The 18,390-nt window shown below is 42.7% G+C and overlaps 1 protein-coding gene across 1 annotated transcript in view; it reads left to right on the forward strand.

Annotated features, from left to right (window-relative positions):
* Positions 1 to 35: 35 nt before the first annotated feature.
* Positions 36 to 18,390, forward strand: part of B4GALT5 (beta-1,4-galactosyltransferase 5) — a 115,733-nt gene continuing 97,378 nt past the window's right edge. Inside the window, exon 1 of the mRNA XM_007938325.2 lies at positions 36 to 147. Within this exon, the coding sequence (XP_007936516.1) occupies positions 36 to 147 (112 nt within the window). The remainder of the gene's footprint in view (positions 148 to 18,390) is intronic.

Genomic DNA, 18,390 nt, shown 5'->3' on the forward strand with positions numbered 1-18,390 from the left:
CCGGCCCGGCCCTCAGGCGGCTGCCCAGCTGCAGCATGAGCGCCCGCCGGGGGCTGCGGCTGCCGCGCCGCTCGCTGCTGGCTGCGCTCTTCTTCTTCTCGTTTTCGTCCTCGCTGCTGTACTTCGTCTATGTAGCGCCTGGCATAGGTAGGAAGGGGATTGGGAGCCGCTTTGGCCTTCGGGGGGGGGACCCCAGGAACCCCCGCCCCGCCCTGAGGGGACCCCGGCCCTCGGGAGACCCCACTCCTGACCCTGGGAGGACGCCACGACATTCCCGCCTTCTGCATCCCGACGGGCTCCCGGAAACCTCCGCCTCTCAGCGAGCCTCCAGCCCACACCCTGCCCCCTCCTAACTCATCCCCTCGCGAGCCTGTCGAAGCCGTCACCTCACCCCCCCGCTCGGTGCCGGGCCCCCTTTCCCGCCCTCGCCTCACTTCCCGGTCCCTGGGCTCGAGAACTCCCGCGTCAGCGACCCTCTCCCCGGGGTCCCTTCCAGCCCTGGTTCCCGGCATTCCCCGCATCCCGAACCCCCACGGCCGCCCGCCCCGCCTCACCATACCCTCGTGCCGGGGTCTCGAGGCTTCTCCACCTCCTCCGTGCGATCCATCCTTGTCCTCCGGGTTCCCTGCTTCCTTGAGCTCCTTCCCTCCCATTCTTCCCTTCACTTCCCCATTATGTCCACCTCCAGGTCCTCCCCCAACACACACGCTCTCCAAGTGGCCAGATCCCTTTCCACGCCGGGTGGCAGCCCCAACTCTCCCTTACGGAGGTCTGCCTCCCATTCAGTCTCCTAACCTCCTGAGCGTCCCACGCCTCCTCGTCTCCCCCTTCCCGACGGGCATGCCCGTGTCACCTCTGCCTCCCCCAGTCCCCAGTTCTCAAGACCCCCAGTCCTCAGCCATAGTTTCCTCCTGAATCCAAAACCTGGGCAAGGGATGCTGTCTGGACTCTTCCTTTTCTTTCACTTCCCTTTCTTTCACTTCTGCGCTCTTGGCCCTGAGAATGGACCGTGGCTCCTCAGTGGTGCTCTGGGGACAGAGGGGAAGTTTAATTGGCCTTAGAGGAAGGGATACGACAAGGGCTGTCGGGAAGTGGTGCCAGGTGGGAAGGGGGAGCATGGAGAAAAGATGGAGTGGGTACTCTTCTCATCAAAGACATCCTTTAAAGGAAAGACAGCCTCTGGGGACACTGAACGTCCCCAAGCATAGACTTTAAGATCACAAAGTAGACATTTATGACATGAGGAGATGAGAAGGAAATACAGTTGTTGAAGCTTAAGGGCAGAGGACACTGAAGTCAAACTTGGATTCTGATCTCTGCCCTGTGTGACCTTGGGCAAGTTACTCACCCTCGGCTTTTCTCATCTGTAAAATGGGAATACTGATGCAAGCCTCAGAGTTTTAGGGATTGAAGTAGATAAATCCCTTTTAAAGCACTTATCACTGTGCTTTTAGAAAATGGTAGCTATTATTATATGTAACTATAGGAAGAAGGGAGTGGGTGGGTTTAAGGAATGTATTGATGTGACTTGGCATCACCATGGAGGTTCTAGAGAAAATCTCAGTTTAGAGTGAAAAATGATCAGGAGGTCCTGGGGTGGGTGATATGTAAATGCTGTCATAAGAATTCTGAATTATTTGGGTCTTAGGAAAGTGTTGATGATTTAGCAATAGGGAGCTATCTTTTGGGATTCTAGTAACTAGTGCTATTCTCTGTTGAACTGTCAACACTGAGCTAGCTAAATAGAGAAGTTTCCAGATAGAGCAGGAGGTTCTCTGCTGTTTTTTTTTTTTTTTTTTAAACATTTTTCATGCAAAGGCTGATATTGATACTTTGTACTATAAACCAGGTGTGGGAAGACAGATTAAGGAACATCAGCTTGTCCTAACAGTTCACTAAGTGTCTTAGGAAACACGCCCCTCTATGTGGTCTGATGATGGCTTTGGTGAATAGATGGTAAAAAGATAGGAATTTTGGCAGAAGAAGGGGTGAGTAATGAGTGGAATTGAAAAGAGTTCCTTAGCATACTGAATATTCGACTCTAATAAATATGGAGGTGAAATGATGGATTTGGACCTGGACTAGAGGCAGTCTTGGTACCATGCCCCCTTTTTCTCCTTTAGTGAAAAAGAGTTATTTTTGGTGTGAGTGCATAAATCAGGTATCTAGATGGAAAAATATATCCCACTGGGATGATAATCGTCTTTTGATTAGAAAAGTTAGAAGCCAGATTCTCCAACAGAAATGAAACTTACCAACTTAATTAAAATTTCTCAACTGTCAATTTTTAGGTCATTGAACCCGTGTGTGAAATGATGGGCTACTGCTGTATCACTGATAACTGAAAGAGGCGAAGAACTTGAGTTTTCTTTTTGTTCTTTCAACTTCTTTAAATAGAAGTCTTTATAAAGGGCAGATGCATTTAGGATTCAAATTCTGTTAGTGGGAAAAAGAACCAGTAAGAAGGATGTGGAGTGGTTTTAAGGTTCACACAGTCATAGTAATTTGGCAGTTTTACTTTCCATTCAATGAACTTGAGCCTTCAAATGGCCATCTTTGGCAGTGGGGTGGCAAATCTTTTCAAAGCATTAAGGTAATTTAGGGCATTGTAAAGGAGCTCTGGTGGTGCAGTGGTTAAGTGCTTAGCTGCTAACCAGAAGGTTGACAGTTTGAACATACCCGCAGCTCCACTGGAGAAAGATGAATCCGTCTGCTTGGAAGTCCTATGGGGTAATTCTCCTCTGTTCTGTATGGTCACTGTGAGTTAGAACCAACTCCACAGCTACAGGTTTGGTTTTCTTTTATTTTTTTTAGGGAAATAGAAGATTTTATGTGATTTAGGGCCTTATTTGAAACAGTTATAAGAGTGAGGTTAGAATATAGTAGGTTGAACTATGTGAAATTTCTGGTTTTTGCAGGTCAAAAGTAGTTATATATCAACAATTTCATATGGTTCACTGTAATCCATTTCCAAATAATGAAATAATGACATTTCTGTTTTCTGACATAGTGGAAAGTGTCAGGCTTGTATTGCCTTCCAGGTTTAATTTTTTTCCAACCTTGGCTTTTGATTTGCTTTGTTTATCCTGTGGTCACTTTGGACTCAAGGGCTGAAGAGAAGTCATTACTGCAAAAATATGTTATAACTATATTCAGAAATAGGTGGACTTGAATTTAAATGAGAGAAAAATCATGTTAAAGTTTTAAATTGTTCATGTGTAATATAACCAGTAAAATTCTCCGCCTGACCATGAGCTCAGGATTCTTTGAGATCTAATGCCAGCTCTAAATACAATCAAAAAAACCAAACTTACTGCCTTTAAGTCAATTCCAACTCATAGCGATTCCCTTTGGGTTTCCAAGGCAGTAAATCTTTACGGAAGTAGATTGCCCAGTCTTCCTTCTGCGGAGTGGCTGGTGGGTTTGAACCACCAACCTTCTGGTTAACAGACAAATGTCAAATATAAATAATCTGTAATTAAAGAGCAAATGGAAATTTTCTTGGACACGACAGTCATCTATGAAATGGGGGTATGGGTGTCACCTGACCTAGAAAACTGTGTATGAGAATTACTAACTATGACTGTAGCTTGTTTGTAATAAATAAAAGTGCTCTTCTTACTTCTTTCCTATCCCCACCCCAGTCCAGATAATATTTTTTCAAAGTAGGGTTTCATCAGACATGATGATGTTTTTGTGATCAATTCAAAAGGAATATGTACAGATGACTCAAAATTTGGGTGTGAGAAATATATGTGCTCAAGGGTGAGACAAAAGTTATTCTGTGATGGTTTGTTATTTCTAAAAATAGAACCTAAAACATGGGGCAGAAGGTGTGAGCAGGTGGTGGATATAAAAAAGGGAAGGGAAAGGTAGTGTGCATAAAAATGCAGATATGCCTCTTCTCCCCAGTCCCCTTCCCACAACAGTTTTCATTTAATCACTTGTTTCACCTGCAATGTGGAAATATCACCATTCCTTTTAAGGTTCTGAAGAAAACTTTGAACTTACTTAGGATCCTTTAACTTAAAAAAAAAAAATCCAAGAGCTCAGAGTCCATCCATATTCCATCTGACTAGGTCTTTAAACGATAACAGAAGTGAGCTATTTGTAGGTAGATGTATGAAGTGCTGACTCTAAAACATCTTAGTAAGTTTATGGTACCGTCATATGTTAAGGTGGTATTGAGATTTTTGCCCTTTGAAAATGATTACATACAATTAAGTTTTATTAATCAGAGTTGTACCACTTCCGCTAATCTACTGTCCTTTGATTATTGAAGAAAGGAATTGGTGAATAAATTTTCCCTCTTGGCCTAGTTTTCCTCTTCCCCACCAATCAGAGGTCTCACATACATATTAATCAGTCTCTTGATGCAGAAGTATGAAAACAAAGGGAAAAACCAAAAAGTTTCTCAATGTATGTTCAGTTGCTTAGATTGTGGTGAAATTTTAAAGTTGATCTGGTAGAATGCTGTGAACTTGATCTAGTGGAGTGCTGATGAACCTGGGGAAATAGTGTGCCATCACATGCAACTCCCTGTAGGCCCAGCTCGGGTCTTCTCCAGTGTCCTCTTGGAGTTATACCTGATTTTGTTACCAATTTTCATTTGAATCCATCAGGGAGCGGGATGATTCTGCTTTTGTTTTTTGGCCAGGAATCTCTTGATCCTGAAAGTCTATTGAGAAGACATAGTAAGGATAGAAGGCAGCCTCACGCAACATGAGGGCAGAGAAAGAGAGAGAGCTGACTTAATTAATTTTAAGAAATGCTGCAGTTGTGGCTGACTTTTGAAATGCAGAAACCAGTAATTCTAATCCCACCCGATTTAACCAAATGACCTTGAACAAGTCACTTGATTTTTCTGATCTTAAACTTAGCAACAACAACAAAAAAGCTGTTTGAAAAACTGGAGCTACATCTTGGTTGAACTTTTAGTGAGAAGTTTATTTATTTATTTATTTTCTGAAATTGTGATTTGGGTGAAGGTTTACAGAGCAAATTCACTTTCCATAAAGCAGTTCACATATATTTTGTCTCGTGACATTGACCACATTTACCACAATGCAACAGCTCCCCTCCCACTTCCTCCACATAGTTACCTTTTCCCTGTGTCCATGCACTCCTGCCCCCTGAGCTGTCTCTCTCTGCATAAGCAGCCCTTCTTTCTCCCATGATTGTTCTCTCCAAGGAGTGTATCTACTTGAGGTAAATGTTCAACTCATATGCCTGTCTTTTGTTTGGCCACAGGTGTGGGTTCAATTCCAGATCTGAAGGACAGCTATGGGCCATAGTCTAAGTGGTTCCACCTGGCTCTATCGGATTTTAGATAAGATACAATTTCATAGAACCAGATGCAACTTTCTCTAATAGCTGCAAGAAAATTTCAGAGTCCCCTCAGTCAAGTGAAGAATGAAAATAACCTTTTTGTTTGTTGGGCTTTTGTGTGTGTGTGTGTGTGTGCCTCTGAATGCCTCAGTGCACTTATTTTCTGAGTTTTTCTGGAATGAAATGGGTACAGGGAAATGTGGGCTATTTTCATTTTAGAAAACTTACAAGCCTTATCCCTGATTAGGCCACCTTCTCTTCCCTAAACACACACACACACATGCACACGCACATACACGTTTTCTCAGGCTATAGCATGTCAATCTTAGAAACACATTTGGAAAACAGGCTCAGGTTTTAAAAGTAAACAGCACCTCTTTTGACTAGACTTTGGATGTTTTACTTCCTCTCTGCAATTTTTACTATATTGGAAGCAAGGTCTTGGTTTGGAGTTGAAATTTCTCTAATAGTGACAAGCTGCTAGGCTTGGACAATCTTTGGAAGCAGCCATTCAAATAGTCCAGTCACTATTGTAGAGCACTGATATTCCATCCTGTAGGTGACTCTGCTGCCATCCTGACATTAGTTTATCTTTAGCAGGAGCAGTGGATGCGGTGCATACTTATCACCAGGAGGGAGGGCCTCTCAGTGTTACTGCCAGGGCTCCTCAGAGCTCCTGGAGAAAAGTCGAAGTTCCAAAGTGGTAGGCCAAATGTGACTGACTTGTTTGCTTCCTTAAAATCTGCAGTTTTTTAGATCATGGGAGATAATGTTGTACACATCCAACTGTGCAAAGCAGGTGAAAAGGAAGGAGTGTCATGCTGCTGAGACGTGAGAAAGAACTAGAGAAAAGTGGAGGATGACAGAGGTCAAGGTAAAGGACAGTCAGACACAAACAGATGGGTGTTGGCTTCAAAGACGGGGCTAACCTACAGCACTATCTGTGACAGACGGTTATTCTTTCTAGTTTCTAGGATTAGTCCAATAAAGGTAAGCCTGCCTTTGCACACTAAATGTATTTTTTAGACAGTTGTTAGAAAATTAAAGGACTTTTGTATCCATTGGTCATCTAATATTTGGGAATCTACCTGTTAGGTTAAGGAGCTCTGATAGCATAGTGCCTAAGGCACTTGACTGCTAACCAGAAGGCTGGTGGTTCAAACCCACCAGCCACTCCTTGGAAGGAAGGTTGGGCAATCTACTTTCGTAGTGATACTGCCTCTGAAACCCAAGAAGGGGTCACTATGAGTCGGGTCCGACTTGAGGGCACATAACAACAACAACAACAACCTGTTAGGTTACTAGCTATGGAAGATATTTAAATTCTAAATTTTTGATTCCTTCTTTAACTTTATAGATGATCCCTTAGGCCTAGGTTTAGTTACTACCTTGCCAAAGGTTGGGAATTATGAGATATCCCTAAGGCATTATCTGATCTGGTTGAAAGGGCAAGATTAATTATAAGGAACAATTAGAGAAAATTAGAAGACAGTGTATAATCAATTGCTAAATTGTGAGGTACTGTTAAATGAGTTCAGATGTAGGAGAGAAGAATTCATTCAACAGATAGTTTTCTGGAGCAGCTACTGTTGTTGGGTGCTCTTGGGTGTTGGGCATTTTAGAAGTGAACAAGGCAGAACGTTTCTGCCACCATAGTGCTTTTATTGCAGTGGCAGGCTTCTGCCATGATGCTTTTGTTCTAATAAGGACCCAGCCAATGTTCAAGATCATTTCAGGTAGTAGTAAGAGTGATTGAGAGGCTATTTTAGATTGGGTGGGCAGAGAAAGCCTTGTTGAAAAAGTGATATTTGACTTGAAAGAGGTAGAGGCAGTCATTCAGGTGAGGGGAGTGAGGTTGGGGGACTTACAGCAGATCTAAAGGCCCTGAGACAGGAATGAACTTGGGTGAATGTTGACTGGATTCTAGTGAGTGAGAAGAAAGTGGTAGATGAATTAAAAAAGATAGGCATCAGACCAAGTTGGACCCTATAAGGCCATGGGAATAGGTGTTAACATCAGCTTGAGAATCAGCCAGACCTAGGTTCAAATCAACTCAGTTAAATAGAAGACACAACCTTTCTTATAAGGTTGTTGTGAGAATTAAATAGACTATGCATGTAAAGGGAGCTGTGGTAGCGTAGTGCCTAAGGCACTTGACTGCTAACCAGAAGGCTGGCGGTTCAAACCCACCAGCCACTCCTCGGAAGGAAGATGGGGCAATCTACTTCCGTAGTGATGCTGTCTTGGAAACCCAAGGAGGGGTAGCTATGAGTCGGGTCTGACTCGATGGCATATAACAACAACAACAACAACAACATGCATGTAAAAGTTCTTAGCTAAGAGATTGACGCAAACCCTTGTGGTGGTGGTAGGTGCTGTTGAGTTGGTTTTGACTCTGACTCTGTAGAACAGAACGAAACGTTGCCCAGCCTGCGCCATCTTCAAGTCAGTGCTATGGTGGAGCCCACTGTTGCAGCCGTTGTGTCAGTCTATGTCATTGACGGTCTGAGGGTCTTCCTCTTTTTCACTGATCCTCTTCTTCACCAAGCATGATGACCTTCAGCAACTGGTCCCTCCTGACAATATGTCCAAAGTACATGAGACAGAGTCTCACCTTCTCCCTTCTAAAGAGCATTCTGGTGGTACTTCTTCCGAGACAGATTTGTTTGTTCTTATGACAGTCCATGGTATATTCAGTATTCTTTACCAACATGATAATTCAAATGCATCAGTTCTTTGGTCTTCCTTATTCATTGTCCAACTTTCGCATGCATATGAGATGATTGAAAATATTAACGGCTTGGGTCAGGTGCACTTTAGTCCTCAAAGTGACAGCATTGCTTTTGAATGCTTTAAAGAGGTCTTTTGTGGTAGATTTGCACAATGCAATATGTCACTTGATTTGGTAGCATAGTGCCTAAGGCACTTGACTGCTAACCAGAAGCCTGGCGGTTCAAACTCACCAGTCACTCCTCAGAAGGAAGGTTGAGCAATCACTTCCATGGTGATACTGCCTCAGAAACCCAAGGAGGGGTCGCTATGAGTCAGGTCTGACTCGATGGCACATAACAACAACAACAACAGCTTTCGTGGATGTTGATTGTGGATCCAAGCAAAATGAAATCCTTGACAACATCAGTATTTTCTTCGTTTATCATGATATTGCTTACTCCATATATTTATAATAGATACTTTAACCATAGGAGGTGTCTCTTGGTTGACTGCTAAGCACTGGACTGAGATTTAGGAGGACTCGGCTCCTATCTAACTTTCCCAGTAACTAGATATAAAACTTATACTTCAAATTTTCCGTCTGTAAACTGAGGAAACTGGACTCTCGATTCTGGACTCACAGATTCTCGGGTCCTTTTCATTTCTGAAGTCACGTGATCCTGAGCATGTGTGAGTGGAGTCTTCAAATGGAAGGAACAACGGCTTTTGTTCTTCCCCCAGTAAGGACCCCACCACCACTCTATTTATTTATTAATCCAGATTTTCCGTTCACTTCATCTGCCGCCTTTCAGAAATACTGAGCCGTAGGCTCTGAGCTGCTGCTGGGGGTGGAGGTGGAGTGCTTGTGTACAATCATCAGTCTTCACGCTTCCACTCCTGGGGCTGAAGGGAGAAGTTGACACTGTATTTCCACTGCCATTGAGTTGATTCTGCCTCATAGCGACCCTGTAAAGCAGAGTTGAACTGCCCTTAGGGTTTCCAAGGCTGTACTCTTTACAGAAGCACACTGCCACCTCTTTTTCCCGCCAAGTGGCTGGGCTTGCACCACTGGCCTTTCTGTTAGCAGCCAAGCACCCAATCTCTGTGCCACTGGGGTTCCTTTGCACTGTGTAAGGCTCTTGTTTTAGGGCATTTGCCTGGGAACTTAAGACTGAGAATTTTTACACTTAGTGTCTACCTTTGCAGTCATTGTGGAAAAAGAGGAAAAAGACATTTGTTATCTTGGTCATAGGAAAAAAAAGGGAAAGAGTTTTATTAGAAGATTATTCAGATGACAAGAGCTTCTTTTTTTTCCTTCTTTCTGAGTGGGCGCTCTCGTGTCCCCGGGTAATCCTTTCAGATTTTGATCTGCTCCATCAGTCCTTTCTCTAGCTTCACACTTTTTCTTTTAAGAACTAGAGCCCTGGACTCATTAGTTCCTGCCCTGTCCGTGATTCTCTGGGTAGCTGGATGTTAAATAAAAGTGAATTTTACATTTTGACCCAGTAATTCTTTTTATATGGTGGCTTTAAGGGACCAAGGAGGACTGAAGAACGCTTCATTCCTCCTGCGATCCCCTGAATCCAGTGTTTTCCCAAGCATGGGAATCACATTGAATAATTGAACTGCTGTCTCTTCTCAAATTCCCATCTTTTCCTTGTTGTTAGTTTGAGCAGCCATTAGTAGACAGACCCTGGGTATCGTTCCTTCTCCTTTCCAGTCTGCGGAGGGACCCAGGCAGCGTGCATCCCTTGGGCGGGAGCCTGGTCACTATTTCTGAGGTGCCTGAGCTGCTGTCATCAATTATGAAGAACAGTTCTCAGGCGATGAGTGGCCTGATTATGATGGCGACAAATGTTGCAGGATATCAGGTACAGGAAAGTGTAGATTGTGAGAGAACGCGGTGTTGTGTTTTAAAACTTAATCCAAGGCTGCTAGTGCCCACAGCTGTTCATTGTTTTTATTTAAGAGTTGTGAAACACGTAAATATCAGTAAAAGGGGTGGGGATTTTTGCTTTCACTCCAGGTGGTTCTAAAAGTGTGATCATTAGGATTTTAAACCTTTTGCTTGGTTGTATTGAACACCCATAAACTTGGAAGATGAAAAGCGAATACCATTTTCCTCGTAGAACTGCTCTTTTGAGGAATTCCACCTTTAGCCATCAAGCCTAAGTTATAGGCATGGTCGTGATGTGCAGGTAGTCCCAGCTTACAATGGGGTACTGTCCTGACAGTTCATCTAAGTTGGTTCTGACGTTAAGTAGAATACCTCTTTTTTTTTAAATTTTCATTATTACTGCCTTTTATCATTAGTATCTTTCTAAATCCAGCAGTTTTGAACTGTAAATCATAAAATTGAACACCTGCAAATGATTACAGCAGCAAATTACACGCTGTAACATATTACTAATGACAAGATGTCCTAACTCGAATATGTTGTAAGTCGGGGGGACTACTTGTATGTATTTTCTGGAAGGTCAGAAAATACCATTTTCCTAAATACTGCATTGTGGTCATGTTTGCATAGTTAAAAAAAGGAAGAATCTTTTATTCTAGTTCAGAAAAATAACGAAATCGTCAACTTAGGGAAATCAAACCAGATGTGGCAGAGATAATAGTAGCCTGGCTTTAAGATTCATGATGAACTTATGTATATATTTTAAATAAAAGTATTTAATCCTTTAACCTATTCAGAAAAGCTCATTTTATCCATATCCTCATAATTTTTAGAGTAATGATATGGGGAAGTTTTCAGGATTGTAATTGTTTTGTGCCTGGGATGGTGCCTAGCACATCATATACAGGTAAACATTAATGAAATGAAGGAGTACAGTTGTCTGAATGAGTCAGCTTCTCCAAGGTTGGATTGCATTTACTCCGGGAGGGGGGTAGGGGGGGATTGTTTTTGGTATTAATCCTAATTGAAGTGACTTTGAATTCTTTATGCCCCAAACTACTCCGTCCCCTTTTTATGTGCTACTTTGTTACGTGTTTTTATTGAGCTCTTGCTCCCTCCAGTGTGTCCACCCTTTTTTCTGCCTTGCACCCTGGTGGCACTGTGGTTAAGCGCTTGGCTGATAACTGAAAGGTCAGTGGTTTGAACCCATCAGCCTCTCCTCAGGAGAAAGGTGAGACAATCTTCCATGAAGATGTACAGCCTTGGAAACCCTATGGGGCAGTTCTATTTTGTCCTCTAGGGGTGCTGTGAGTGGGAGTTGACTCTGCAGCACCAGGTTTGGTTTGGTTTTTTGAAGGTCTTTATAAGGTGCTCTGGTAGCATAGTGCCTAAGGCTTTGACTGCTAACCAGAAGGCTGGCGGTTCAAACCCACCGGCCACTCCTTCAAGGAAGATGGGGCAATCTACTTCCATAATGATACTGCTGCGGAAACCCAAGGAGGGGTTGCTGTGAGTTGAAATCGACTCAACGGCAGTGAGTTTTAGAGTTTTTGTAAGGTACTGATAGGAATTTTATACAAACTATGACTGATCTGACTTTTGTAGATGCTTTGGTTTTTTTTGCTCTAACTTGTTTGAGTAAATTTGATGATGATTTTTGATTTCTGATTCTTTGTCTTTAAAATCGTAACTGTCTGCGACCTTGAGATGTGCTGCAGATTCAGACCTTTTCAGATGAAACGGGTACTGTCTATATTTTACTTGATGTTTCTTGTTTGTTGATTATTTTGTTCAATAAGGCTGAGATAAACTTTCAGTTTTAATGTTTTCAGCTTTGAATTGCAAGTTCTCTGAAAGTGCATGTAAGATAGGGTCAGATGTTGGGACACCAAGACTTTGGTGTGTGGGAAAATACAGTTTCCTGGTAGACATGGTATAGAAGAGCGGTTTGGTGAGTATGATAGATTAGCGAACATAGTGAAGGAAGCACTGGGCTCTTTTTTTTCTGCATACAGAAATAAATGGACTTAATGATTTTGATGGTAAGAGAAAGTCAGATTTACTTGGCATATTGTTGGCACCAAATCTCCATTAACCAACACCTTTTGTACTTTGCTATTTAATAATAAGGGAGCTCTGGTAGTGTAGTGCCTGAAGCACTTGACTGTTAACCAGAAGGCTGGCGGTTCAAACCCACCAGCCACTCCTTGGAAGGAAGATGGGGCAATCTACTTCCGTAGTGATACTGCCTCGGAAACCCAAGGAGGGGTCGCTATGAGTCGGGGCCAACTCCACGGCACATAACAACAACAACATTTAATAACAACTAGAGATTATTATAAGGAGCTCTGCTACCCAGAAGGTTGGTGGTTCAAACCCACCAGCCACTCTGCAGAAGAAAGATTGGGCAATCTACTCCTATAAAGACTTACTGCCTCAGAAACCCAAAGGGGGTCTCCATAAGTCAGAATTGACTTGATGGCAGTGAGTTTGGTTTTTGATTTTTTAGTGATTATAATGAAGGCTGACTGTGGGGTAGGACTTGAGTTGGTATTGTGTGGTTCTTTGGTCTTCTGATTCTTTGAGAACTGGTAATTCTTTATTCACCAGAGCATTCCATTTCCCCATTGCCTCCCCAGTCCACCCCACAAGCACAGGGTGGTTAGCTGGCGATGAGGGATGGGTGGCCAGGATGGTCCCCAGAAGAATAGACGACTAGATGGAGTATGATTGAGAATTTTTATTTTTTCATTTCCTTCATAACATTAGAAAAGGAAGAGAGTGCTAAAGAATGAGGAAATAGCAACATAAAACATGTAAAACCTACTGGGCTTCTGCCACTCTGACATGGCCAAATTGGGCAATTGCAATTTCTTCCCTCTGATAGCAGCTGAACTGCAGAACTGTTTATCTAAATGTGAATGATAATGAGTGATAAAAGGCAGCTGAGTGCTTAGAAAATTTTTTTAATTTTAGGGTGATAAGAAAGAACTTACAAGCTTCACTTTGTGTCTGCTTGACTTGGCTGTTTCCTTACACCTAAATTCATGAATTCAGTCATGGTGTTAGACCCCACATTGTACTAGACTTGGGGGTACACTGATAAACAAAGCAGATATCATATCTCTTACTATTTTTTTAAAGCCATCAGCTAGAGAGCATGGCTTTACTTCAGTAAATTTTCAGAGTTTGACTGATTTTGTACTCCTGAAACAGTGTGTTTAATTGAAGGTCAGTTCAACTGATTTTGATTGGTGGTAACATTTTTTAATTGCCAGGAATAATAGTGAACATATTTTAATTGTAAAATAACTTGAGACAGTAAAAAGAATTTTCAAGAACTTCTTATAAAGACATTTAGTTTAATTCTCACTCCCTTGGGCCTATCGGTCATGTATGTTCTTGGTGATGTTCATATATACAGGAAATACTTCCACCTTCTGTTTCCTGAGCAGAGTCTGGTGAGGGTATTGAGTAATGAGTTTTCTTGATAACACGGGTGCTCCCTGGACCAGTGGAGAAGGGTAGATTGGCATGCTGAGGCCCTTCTCTTTCACCTTGAAGAGTATCAGACATAGCCTAGACTCATTCCTTACCCTTGGGCTGACTCCTGTGCTGCGTATTCTCTAGTTCGGGGTTCAAAACGTGGACCTCTGCTCTCTCGTTCATTGTGGTATCCCTACTGCTGTCTAGAATACTGTCTGGCACACCAAAAATCAAACCCATTGCCATCAAGTTGATTCCAACGCATGATAACCCCATGGTTATAGAGTAGAACTGCTCCATAGCGTTTTCTTGGCTGTAGTCTTTATGGAAACACATCTCCAGGCCTTTGTTCCATGGTGATGCTGAGTAGACTTGCACTGCCAACCTCTGTGATGGTTGAAACTGTTGTTTGCTGTTGAGTTGATTTTGACTCTTAGTGACTGTTCTGGTTACCTACCTAGTGCCACTCTGACAGAAAATATACCACAAATGGGATGGCCTTAACAAACAGAAGTTTATTATTACAAGTTGGAGGTTTTAAGTCCAAGTTCAAAGTGCCAGGCTCTAGGGACTGAGTGAAAGCCCCTCGACCTTGGGGTCCAGCTCTGCCTCCTGCACCCAGCCCACTGGAGCTAGAGGCTTTTCTTTACTCAGACAGCTGCTGGCTGCTGAGGCTCAGAAGCCCTAAGGTTGACAAGTAAAAAGGCACAGTTCCAATGTTACCAAACCACACGGCAGGCCATTAATTCAAGTTCATTGTAAGTCCCAAGGTTGGCGGAGCATGGGAAGCTGCTGAACAATGACACAGCTACGTGCAGGGTCCAAGCGTACCATATACTAGAGACCATTCCCAAGCTTCTGCTTAAATACAGGAAGCAGACCACATACTCAGCTGCTCACAGTAGATTCCACCGTGGAGTTGATTACAAGTCTCATCATGGGGAATACTACATCCAGCTGCCCAGCCACTCAGCCAGGCCCAGCCAAGTTGACACACAAACTGAACTACCACAGTGACCCTATATGACAGAGTAGAACTGCCCTACAGGGTTTCTAAGGCTTTAATCTTTATGGAAGCAGACTGCCACATCTTTTCTCCCACAAAGCTGCTGGTGAATTTGAACTGCCAACCTCTTGGTTAGCAGCCAAGCACTTAATCACTGAGCCGCCAGGGCTGCTGCTGCTGCTGCTGCTGCTGCTGCTTTTTTTTTTTTAAATTGTGATTTGGGTGAAAGTTTACAGAGCAAATTCACTTTCCATACAGCAGTTCACACACATGTTGTCTCATGACATTGACTACAATTTACTGCAATGCAACAGCTCCCTTCCCACTTCCTCCCGATAGTCACCTCTTCCTATGTTCATCCCTCCATGTACTCCTGCCCCCTGAGCTGTCTCCCTGTGCATAAACAGCCCTTTTTTCTCCCATGATTGTTCTTTCCAAGGAGTGTATCTACCTCAGGTAAATGTTCAACTCATATGCCTGTCTTTTGTTTGGCCACAGGTGTGGGTTCAATTCCAGACCTGAAGGGCAGGTAGGGCCATAGTCTCAGGGGTTCCACCAGGTCTGTCGGACCAGCGAATGTACCCTCCCCTTTTTCCCCCAAATGATTTTGAGTTTTGTTCCACATCGTTCTTCCTCTCTATCTAGGATCTCTTCCATAGATCCCCCTCTGAGTGGTTGACAGTGGTAGCTGGGCACCATCTGGTTCTTCTGGTCTCATAGTTATATAGGCTGCAGATTGCATGGTGTACCAGTCACTAGGACTAATTTTTTCCATGAATCTTTGGTTTTCTTCATTCTTCTTTGCTCTGGATGAGAAGAGACCGATTGTTGCATCTAGATGGCTGCTTGCAAGCTTTTAAGATCCCAGTCGCTACTTGCCAAAGTAGGAGGTGGAACAGTGTTTTGTGTAGTATATTATGCCAATTGAGATTAATGTCCCCTGTGACTATGGTCCCAAACAGGGCTTCTTTTTAGGTTGGTAGTCAAGCACAAACCATTTTTGCCACCCAGCGATTCTCATTCAGATGTGAAGTCTGGAAATGCACAACAAGCCAATTCCTTACTTATTTTTTTATTAAAGGCTACTGTCAGACTATCAGGAGCTCTGGTGGCGTAGTGCCTAAGGCACTTGACTGCTAACCAGAAGGTTGGTGGTTGAAACCCACCATCCACTCCTTGGAAGGAAGATTGAGCAATCTACTTCTGTAGTGATACTGCCTCGGAAACCCAAGGAGGGGTTGCTATGAGTTGGAGATGACTTGACAGCACATAACAACATCATCAGACTATCAAGGCTTCAAGTTGAGGAACTAAAATGATCAAATTAAAAAAACTGTGGGTTTGTAAAATGTTAATTATAACCAAAAGTATGATTTGTTGAGGAGATCTGGTGGTGCAGAGGTTAATGCATTTGGCTGCTTACCAAAAGGTTGGTGGTTCGAACCTACTAGCTGCTCTGTGGGAGAAGGATGAGGCAGTCTGTTACTCTATCCTATAGGGTGGTTATGAGTTGTAATGAACTCGATGGCAGTGTTTTTTTTTTTTTTTTTGGTTTATGATTCATTGAGCCATTTCAGATTAATCATGTGCTCAGTGCAGTTAGATTATTGATAGTTGTGTGGGTGCTAGTTTGTGGGCATGTGACAAGTGAGAGTTCTACATTTTGCCCATTTAGAATTCAAGATGGATTTTAACTCTTACATGTATATAATAATGCTTTGAAATGACAAATCACAAATGAATCTACTAATGACTGATGGTTTGTTTTGTATCTAAAACTTGGAATCTAGATGAAAAAATTAAACATAAGAAAACAATCAGTCTCCATTTAGAATGGGGTAGACACAGTGATTCTTCTATATTGCTAGGAACATTGTTTCTAATTTTTAATTAGAAAAATATTGAGGTTAATGGCTCTGGTGCTGTTTACAAATCTATGCTAAAGCTTCTTACCTTCATGTCTTGAGTATATTTGATAATCTTTGCCTTGAGAAGTATATCTGTCAGGAAGTGAGAAATTGTTTGACCTTGTACTTGGTCCAAAGAGATGAGGAAGAAACACTCTCTGAAAGTGGAAAACCCCGTGGATGTATGGAAAGTGAGTCTGTGACTCGTCAGCAGGTGGTCTCTTGTGCTCTCTGTTACTGGGTGGAAGGAGACAGACTCTTGCCTCTGTACAATAATATGAAAATAATCCTGGGACTATTTTTTCAGTAAAAGCTTGAACTGACTTGTGCTAGACCCATCAGTTGCATTGTCTCGAATGGATGACCAGAATCCTTCATTGTTCAGAGAGGGAGTGTGTATGAATGTGGGAGTGAGAGGAAGTAAAATGTTTTGGTTTTGGTATTGGCTTAATTTTCTGTTTCATTGTTGACTTGGCATGCCTGACCTTTTCATTTGGTTTTGTTAAGTATTGGTATTCAGAATCTTAATATCTGTATGAATTAGGAGATCTGGATTTATTTGAGTTTCATTTGGCACTAGGGGAAATTAACTTTAGGTAGGCGTTGCTTTTTGGGTCAGGTTTATGGTTAAGAGAATGTTTTTCTGAAATTTTTTTTTATTACAGAAATTTTCAAACATAGACCAAAACAAACAAACAAACAAAAAAAGTGACTAGTATAATGGACCTCATGAGCAAAAGTAATTTTTTATGTAGCCAGATCCCTACCATGAAAAACATGAAGGTGAAAGGGCCAAAATGTCCCCTTACCCCCAAACAAAACAAAATGTAAGCACAAGTTTAGGCTAATTTCATAACCTGGCTTTTTAAAGCTTCTGAATGATTGGCTTTCACTTTTGTTCAGATGTCTTGCCTATCTAGTTATCTAAAGGAGTCTGTTTATCTGTAAAAAGGGAAGACAAATGGTATTAACACTTACAGGGTTATGGTGAAGTTTAAGGGAGAGAAGAGTTGCCAGTTGTTCGCAGGGTTTGGTACCCAGTCAGGTACTCAACAAATAAATGACCCTCCTCCCCTTTCACAATCCCTTGTTCACAGACAGGGCAAGAGAAAGAAGGAAATTTCCTGTTAAAATGAGCAACTAATGGACTGGTACTGAATTGCAGAGGTTGAACAATTGATTACAGTGATGTTTCCAGAGGGTTTAGCTTTCTTACCCTGCCCTTCATTTGAATCCTCAGAATTTAGAGCGGGAAGGACAAGGGTAAGCATTTTTGCACAGGCTAAACCTTCCCACGCTGTGGCATTACCTTGAAGGCACTGCTCTGCCCCGGAAGCAGGTGCTGTGACTGACTTTGCTGAGGTCTCTGCAGCGCTTGGGAGCCAGTGATTACTGTTAGGGTGTGCAGCACCTGTGCACTTTAGGCCCTTTTTTTTTTTTTTTTTGAGAATCTATTGCTAATTTCTGTAGCTATTTGCATTAGTTTTGGCCAAAGCCACACACAAAGTTTGCAAGGAAAGGGTGCTGAAGGATACCCCCTTTAGGACTTGTTTTGGCATAAATTTGTGATTTGTGTTCAGTAACATTCCCCAGTAGCCACAGATTAAACACCACCACTGATCTAATTGCAGTAGTATAAGTCGAATTAATTTATTAGTTCTATAATTAAAATAGTAAAACAGTCTGCTATAGGTTAACGAGGGAGCTCTGGTAGCATAGTGCATAAGGCACTTGATTGCTAACCAGAAGGCTGACAGTTCAAACCCACCAGCCACTCCTCGGAAGGAAGGTTGGGCAATCCTACTTCCGTAATGATGCTACCTCGGAAACCCAAGGAGGGGTCACTATGAGTCGGGGCCGACTCGACGGCAAATAACAACAACAACAACGTAGGTTGACGAGGAGCTCTGGTAGCGTAGTGCCTAAGGCACTTGACTGCTAACCAGAAGGCTGACGGTTCTAACCCACCAGCCACTCCTCGGAAGGAAGGTTGGGCAATCCTACTTCCGTAGTGATACTGCCTCGGAAACCCAAAGAGGGGTTGCTATGAGTCG

The sequence above is a fragment of the Orycteropus afer genome, unplaced genomic scaffold, assembly GCF_000298275.1.
Source record: "Orycteropus afer afer isolate SDZICR_OR568_19922 unplaced genomic scaffold, OryAfe1.0 scaffold00049, whole genome shotgun sequence".
Taxonomy (NCBI): Eukaryota; Metazoa; Chordata; class Mammalia; order Tubulidentata; family Orycteropodidae; genus Orycteropus; species Orycteropus afer.